General features: G+C 37.8%; 1 protein-coding gene across 4 annotated transcripts in view; it reads right to left on the bottom strand.

The window, feature by feature from the left end:
* The window catches only part of mindy2 (MINDY lysine 48 deubiquitinase 2), a 36810-nt gene extending 30040 nt beyond the window's left edge, over window positions 1–6770 (bottom strand). The window contains exons 1-2 of one of the 4 annotated variants that reach the window (XM_016273195.1): window positions 5795–6770; window positions 4543–4600 (exon numbers count right to left, since the gene is read on the bottom strand). In XM_016273195.1, the coding sequence (XP_016128681.1) occupies window positions 4543–4600; window positions 5795–6598 (862 nt within the window). In that variant the 5' untranslated portion in view covers window positions 6599–6770. The remainder of the gene's footprint in view (window positions 1–4542; window positions 4601–5794) is intronic. The other 3 variants (XM_016273196.1, XM_016273198.1, XM_016273199.1) reach the window with 3 other exon arrangements.
* Window positions 6771–8014: the final 1244 nt, after the last annotated feature.

Genomic DNA, 8014 nt, shown 5'->3' with positions numbered 1-8014 from the left:
GAGTGCGAGTGTTGTTTAAGTTACTGTTTATAAGGTTTGAGAAGAATGACTGTCTAGCTTTGCCTAGTTCCACATTGAAAGCACGAAGGCTGTCTTTATAGATGCTATAGTGAATTTCAAGTTTCGTCTTCCGCCACATCTGCTCAGCTTTTCTGCATTGTCTTTTCATACTCTGAACTGCTGTTGATTTTCTCCAAGCTGATTTCTGTCTGCCAGTCTTCTTGTTGACTTTCACATGAGCAATGTCATCAATAACATTCTTAAATGACACTTGCTTGCATTGATAGACATCTTTAAATAGAGCAGCTACACCTCCACCTCTCCTAACAGTCCTGCAAACACTCATGAAAGTAAAGTTAGGAGGGGCTGTTTCATTGAGGACCGTTGCACTGCAGCTATTTTCTAGCCAGGTTTCGTTTAGAAACATAAAATCCAGGTTGTTTGTGGTTATTAAGTCATTGATTAGAAATTATTTATTTTTAGTGAGCGAATGTTTAAAAATGCTAACTTGATGGCATTGCATTTTTTTTGCACAAGTAATATGCCAACTTTTATGGTGATGGTCCATACTTTTTGAATCTGGAAAATCTCAGTCTCCGTTCACAATAATTGCATGGAAAAGAGCAACCAGTGCAATTCTTTAAAAATGCTTCTTATAGGTTTTGAAATAATCAAGATCTAGGATTTTAAGACAAAACTAAATTGAATCAGGTCTTAGAATTTAATTCTGGAATAATGTCTTTTTATTGTTTGAATGATGAACAATTCATTCATGAAACCAAAAACATTTAATTACACAAATCAGTCATTAGCCTCTGGCCAAATTGTTTTGATGCTAATAAAATATTTTACACTTACACTTGGAACTGCTTGGGTTACTTGGATACATACTACAGCATATGAAGTAAATGAACAGTAACTGAAATACATGTCTTGATCAAATCAGAAAAGACTGTGCAGTCGTCAAGAGTTTGTTCATGGGCCACTGACTTTGCCTGGAAATGAAACACTTAACAGTGCTGTAAAGTACAGCAGAGAGACAGCGAGATAGATGCTGTCTAATGGAGTTAAACAGCTTACTGCACCTAGGGAAGAGAAAAGCAAATTACAGATGCTTGTGTAGCTAACCATGGATGCCTCATAGAGCATAAGTGAGCAAATGTGAATATACGCTGCTGAATAAATGCAGCTCAAAGCTATGATGGGAGTACCTCAGAAGTAACAGTCAGAAGGTCAAACGAGCAACAGTAAATGTAAAAAGTGCCCAGCTGGCACACTCTTCATCTGACAGTTTGTCTCTAGGGGATTTCTGTGTCCTATATGTCAGGCATGCTTTAGATCACATGGATGGACGTCCTCACAAACAGCTCAGCAATAAGAGGAATACTTCAGAGTGGTCTCTAGGCAGACAGCTGGGAATGGGGGGTGTTGAATGGCCTCAAGCAAGTTTTCCAAGCCAAACTGACCTCACAGGAGGTAGTGTTTCCCACCTGAAGCTGCTGTACCCTTGTCACTTATATCATATTACACATTATGCTCTCCCATTTTTTTGCATGTTTAGTCAGGAATGGGGCTGAAATTAGATCATTTTATATCCACTAAATATGATGATAAAATATTCTACAGATGTACTCGATATAAAATTATTCAATCAATTTCACTTAAAAAATGGCAGAGCATCTGATTATGAATGATGGTAGAGCAGCAGCAACAAAAACAACAACAACAATACTTCTTCCTACTTGTCTTTCAGCTCATCTAATACAAATATATCCTATAATTTTTGGTCAAATGACTTGTTATATCTCATCTAACAGAGCTGGGGAAAAATATATAATCTACATATAATCTAAAGATGACCATACTTCCATCTTTAAATTAGTTCAAGGTACTTTTAACAGGTTCTTTGCTTTATCCCCTGGTAAATTGGCTTGTAAATGTAAATTTTGTATATTTAATGTTATTTGTTGCTGCCCTCTTTTTAAACCTGGTTAAATAAAGGAAATGAATGCATTATTGAATGAATAATAATAATAATTATTATTATTTAACTTTGTATAATTCTATTATTATTAGACTTGTGCCGGTATTCGGTAATGCGATATATCACGGTAATGAATATGCACGATATTGTTATCGTGGGCACTTCTAAATATCATGAATAATTATATATTACAAATTATTCCGAATTTTGAATGCATTTTAAGAATACTTTTCCCATCAAATGGTCAAAATGCACAACACCGCTGTATGCTGCCTGAAAGACGCGTGCGCACTCTGATGTAAATAAGCGCACGAGAAGCACATGGCGGAACATGTGAGAGACGCGCTGGATGAAAGCACACTTTCACTCTGACAGCAGATGGCGCTAAACTGCAGGAATAAATGTACACTTAATTGGCTATTTATTTTCAAACTTGTTTTACATTTTAATCTGGACTACGACATGTCCTAGATATTGTTCGAAAGTGTTTTGATTCTTTATTGTTCGGTCACACTTTACATTAGAGCTTCATTAGTTAACATTATTTAATTAATTAGTTAACAAACTGCCAATGAAAACTTCTTCTGAACATTCATTAATCTTAGGTATTCCAATATTTAATAACACGTTGTTAAAATCGAAAGTTGCAACTGTTATTTAATGAGCTAACATGAACTAAGACTTGTATTTTTTAAACAAAGATGAATAACTTCTGTAGCAAATGTAGCTATTGCTCATTGTGAATGTTATTGCATTAACTAAGGTTAACTAACGAGGTCTTATTGTAAAGTGATACCTTTTGGTCTTTATAGTTCTTTTGCACTTTAATCTGTGTAAAACTTTTAATTTTATACATTTTTCTGTATTGCTTTATTGCATTTAAATGTTCAGTTATTTTTGCTATAAGAAAAAAGTTATTAAACCTGTTATACTGTATTATGACAGCACTTTTTAAAACTAAATTTCAATATCGTGATAATACCGCATACCGTGATAAAAGCATTAGCAATTAATCGCAACATGAAGATTTTATACCAGCATATCCCTCATTATTATTATTATTAAACTTTGGATAATTAATTTATTATTATTAATTATTATTATATAATGAATAAATCAATTAAAAATTAAATAACATTATTAATAAGTTGAATAATATAACCACCTGCTATACAAACACACATGCTTGATAAATACTCTCATTCTGAGTGGAAAAAATGTCTTAGAGTGCAAAAGTTTAAGTTATAAAATTAACAAAAAAAAGTGACCACACCCATGTGAGGAATGACATTTGGAGACCACCACATCCTCTGTGGTCACAACCACCTCACTTTATGAGGGTGAACAAGGCACAAGCTTGCAAAGTTCATAAAGTCTGTATTTTCTAGAAAGCTTCCAAACAAAACACAGTCTGAATCCAGCAAAGATTCTGCATTGTATAAATTGCCTGTGGTGTTCCACTTTGGATAAAAGCATCTGCTAAATGACTAAATGCATTTATAAAGGTCTTCAAGGAGTGTTAAGAGAAACCAGTGCACATATATCAACCTCTGAATAACACATCCAGAGCTGATATCTATATACTTCTCTCATACTTGGCATTTCTGGAGCGTGTGAGGCAAAATAAAACTGCTTACAGTTAAAACACTCATCATAAGGTGTCACAACATTCAAATTCAATCAAAGCTCTCAGTTTGTGACTAACTTTTATAATAGCCTTCAACAGCTGGTGTACTTTCTTCGTAGCATCTACAACATTTTTTTCCTTTAACAAGCTGCTTTTTCATTCCATCAATGGTATTTATTTAGGACCAGTAGACAGATGCTTTTAAACTATTAAAGAACTTATTTAAACATATGCGAGAAGCTGAGGACCAGGCAACTGTCAAACTGCAGTAATGCAACACTTCAGTGTACCAGGTCAACATGCCACAGTGGAAATAGGGATCTGGATTCTGTGATGTTACAAGAGGACGAGCCCCTGGGTATTTCCCTGATCTGGTGCTGTCCATCAGCATCCTGAAGACATATCACATTTTCAGGTTCTCCAATGTTTATCAGGCTGTTTATCGAACTGTTTATCGTCTAACTCGATTTACAGAGTGACTTCTTCTCAAACACTTCCTAAGCCATGAAGAAGCTCAGATTTTGTGCATGCAAAAAATGTATGTTGATATTACACTACACAATCCTATAATTAGGATGACATGACTAGCTTTTGCATGGTTCTTACTGTAATTTGATGCCCTATGGCGGATAAATTTACATTTTCTTTTTGGGAACGAACTAGTAATTAGTGACATGACTACATGAGTGACATGAGCTGTGGGCAGAAGTAGCCAGAAACACTCAAGCGTAGTTTTTGCACTTATGGTGCTGTCAGCGAGCCCACCGTGCTTTCTTTGCATCTCTACGTCTTTTTTTATTAGCTCTTTAAATCAAATAAAACCTGAAAAATCTACTCTGATTTCTACAGAGCCCTCCACTGGATGGATACTGTGTCAAATCAACAAAGCCATGTAAAGAATCCACATTTATAATCCAAATAAAACTCTCACCTAGATATTCCATCAGCTGCTCTGCTGTTATTATCTCCATCATTGGTGGCAGCTTGACCTGAGCCAGAACCAGAGAAAAAATCATTTTAAAACCAGTTTAAATGACAAATAACTTATGGCCATTTTTGAGACCTCTTTTCCTTCGACTAATGTTGTGTAATACGAACACATAAGGGTTATGGTGTTTAAATAGACTGCTGTATCTGCATTAATGCACTATGGGAAGAGATTTTTATCCCAAAAAAAAATAAACATCTTAAAAACAGCCTGAACGTGGCTATCATCTTCAGAAGATGCCAGTGACTTTTAAAGCAGTCACAGCTGAACAACATGCCTCTTATTTCAAGATGAAAGACTGAGCACTGAAATAGCTCCTCGTGTGCCTGCCAACTCACCGTCAAAGCCAATAATTAAATGTCATCTTTATAATGCAAATGAGTCCAGGGCTGAAAGCCAGAAGTTATTGGTGTGTCTGTAAAATGACTGTTTCGAACCAAACCAAAATACTGGTACAGCTCTACAAATACATGGCAAAGGGGATGTTATTTAAAAATATGGAGAAAGAGAGAGAGAAATCTGAAGGTGAAGACAAAATCCAAACAGAATTTCAAGTCAATCCCAACTAACTCACTGCCCAAATACTATTACAAAACATTGTCAAATAAAAGGAAAAAGATGCGTTTCAGTCATAATCACATTGTATGTCTCTACATTTTTACAGTTTGTTTAGCCAATTATAGACCATAGTTGTGGAACTGTGTGAATCTTGAGAAATTATTAAAAAATGCACGCATTAAGTTTCTTTACTAAAATTTGCAAATTGTTTCATCACTCATGCTGCATGTTTAGACTTTTTTTTCTTTAATCAGCAGAAGTTGGACTTCTGTTGACTGGGGTTACCGGAAGGATACTGTCCCATACCATCACATACATAAAGTAAATATATTTTTATAATGTTCTATTATTAGTAACTTTGTCAACTGCATGACATGATGTCAACCTCCTGTGAGTGTTCCTCATTTTTACCAAATAGGCTATCTCAAAAGTGCTGTTCATGTCTTTCTGTAAAACTTTTTAACAAACGATCAACGTCTTAATGTGCCTTTATTTAATGGCAGTGACAACTGATGTCTCGTGACCTACTGAGTAGACGCACACAATACAATCAAATGTTTTTTTTGTGTGCATTTGCACATCTGTGACTTGGGTGGTACCTTGAGCTGTCAAACGAGCAGACAGTCATCTTATTTACCTTCCATGACAATAGCAGGACATTCATAATAGCCAGCAGCGGACACGGCCCGTTCTCGTTCTGTGTGATGATAGGCGTGTTCTCCTCCTTCCACTTTATCCACTTGATGTGGTACACCGACTGACCGGCCACCCTGTCTTTAGGACAGGGGATTTTGGTTCCCTCGGCCCCGTATTCACTCTGAATAGCCAAAGTCAGTCCCTTGTCCTCCAGTCCCTCGCTGTTGAGGTCTGAACTCGGACAGGAGTTGAGGTTGGAGAAGGACTCCAGTGAATCAAAGCTGCGGGACTCCCCTGCGATGCTGGGCTCACTGCCACTCGGAGGACCCTCGGAAACGATGTGATCGTTTGAATTCGAGCTCGCGGATTTTGCGTTGTCCGAGCACAAACAGGCAGACTTGGCCAGCTTCGTCGCTTCTTGCATCCCTCCATCCAAACCGTCCGCTTGCACGTTACTGATGTCGGGTTGCTCTCCCGCGAGGTTGTTTACTAACTTTGAGGTGCCACCCTCCTTATTCCCAGCAGCGGTCGTCGACGGTTCGTATCCCATCCCGTTGCTCAGCTGATCCGTTGTAGACGGTGTCTCTGGTAAAACGCTCTTGCTTACTGTCTCAGCAGCATCTGATGTCTGTGTGCAGGGTGTAGCATTAGCACCGCTAGCACTTGCACAAGTACTCAAAGTCTCTCTCTTCTCGCAGACATCTTTCATTCCGCCCACTGTTTTGATATCCGCGGGTTCTGCGGGGATAGCGGTGCACAGGACACTTCCTCCCGCGTCTCGATGAGGGTTTGCATTCTTCTCCATTTCGCTGAGCGCATCGACGACAACCTTTGACTAGATGGCAAGCTCCAGTCTCAGCTCCGACGACGCCATGACATCTCCGCCTCTGACGTCAGCCCTTCATAGACACTTGTTTACCGAGTCCGGCTGTAGTGTACACAACCGCTAACTGTGTGTCGGTTTACTAGCCTCTTAAAGGGACAGTTCACCCAAACGTGTGAATTATGTCATCCCCCCCCCCAAACCTGCATGACTTTTTCTTACATGAAGCACAAAAGAAATGTCAGAACAGTTCAGTCTGGGGCAAATAGAGTGTAACGAATGGAGAATGAGCCTGTCACATCTTTTTGGTAACGTTATTTCACCTAAGAAAGAAAGTCAAACGGGTTTGGAAAGACATTCTGAAAGTCACACAAGCATTTACCCAATAACAGCATAATAAATATTATACTAGTCATAAGTTAGTGTACTTGTTTTTTGTATTTTGTATTACTGCAAAATTACTGCAAGCATTCAAAAGAGACAAAAGTTTTATATGTGTTGTTCGGAGCCCAAATTACATCGTCTTATTTAAACTATGTGGCAGCCATTTCTAGTTTTCTTCAATTCTGCATAATGTAACTCTCTGTAACTTCGTTTGAAGCTTTAAGATAATACTTATGTTAGCCACATTTCTGTTCTTTAATTTGTTTAATTTCTTTGTTTAAACCGTTATTATCGTTTTGTTCGTATCCATTATTTTGTATTTTGTGTAAAAAGAAAAAGAATAATTGATAGCTTTAGTTCGTTCATGATAACGGTCACGCAAGTTACACGTGACAGATGAATGTAGTCTTTCGTGGATTTAGAAGTCCTCCTCACTACATAGATCGTGATCACGTGTGAAAGATGGTGTCTTTCATGAACATCACGCAGTATATCCCGCAACAACCATATCATGTTTCTATCCACCGCACGATGGCAACATTGACTTACATATATTGTTGGTTTTTCTTTCCCCCGTCTTCTTAAAGGGGTCCTATTATACTTTTTCACTTTTTCAACTTTAGATCGTCTGTAATGTTGCTGTTTGAGCATAAAAAAGATCTGCAAAGTTACAAAGCTCAAAGTCCAATTCAAAAGGAGATATTTTATTTAACAGAAATCACTTTTCAAAAACTACAATGAACGACTCGTTTGGACTACAACGCATATTTTCCGGGATTTGTGATATCACAAATATTGACGAATGGGATGAGGCCTGTTTGAGCTACACTAGAGACACGTCAGAGACACGCTAGCTTTCCCAAGGCAGACGAACTTAGAGTGGTTACAATCATCCGGGTTTAAATTGCACTCAAACTGATTTGATTTTGACGTAATATTTACACTGAAGCTCGCAGGCATCTATGGTAAGGGCCTTGACATTTCCCGACCAGGCGCCGAGTGCTGCCAATCACA

Source organism: Sinocyclocheilus grahami, unplaced genomic scaffold (assembly GCF_001515645.1).
Source record: "Sinocyclocheilus grahami isolate Dianchi unplaced genomic scaffold, SAMN03320097.WGS_v1.1 scaffold76.1, whole genome shotgun sequence".
NCBI classification, from domain to species: Eukaryota; Metazoa; Chordata; class Actinopteri; order Cypriniformes; family Cyprinidae; genus Sinocyclocheilus; species Sinocyclocheilus grahami.
This window is presented reverse-complemented; position numbering and strand designations above follow the sequence as displayed.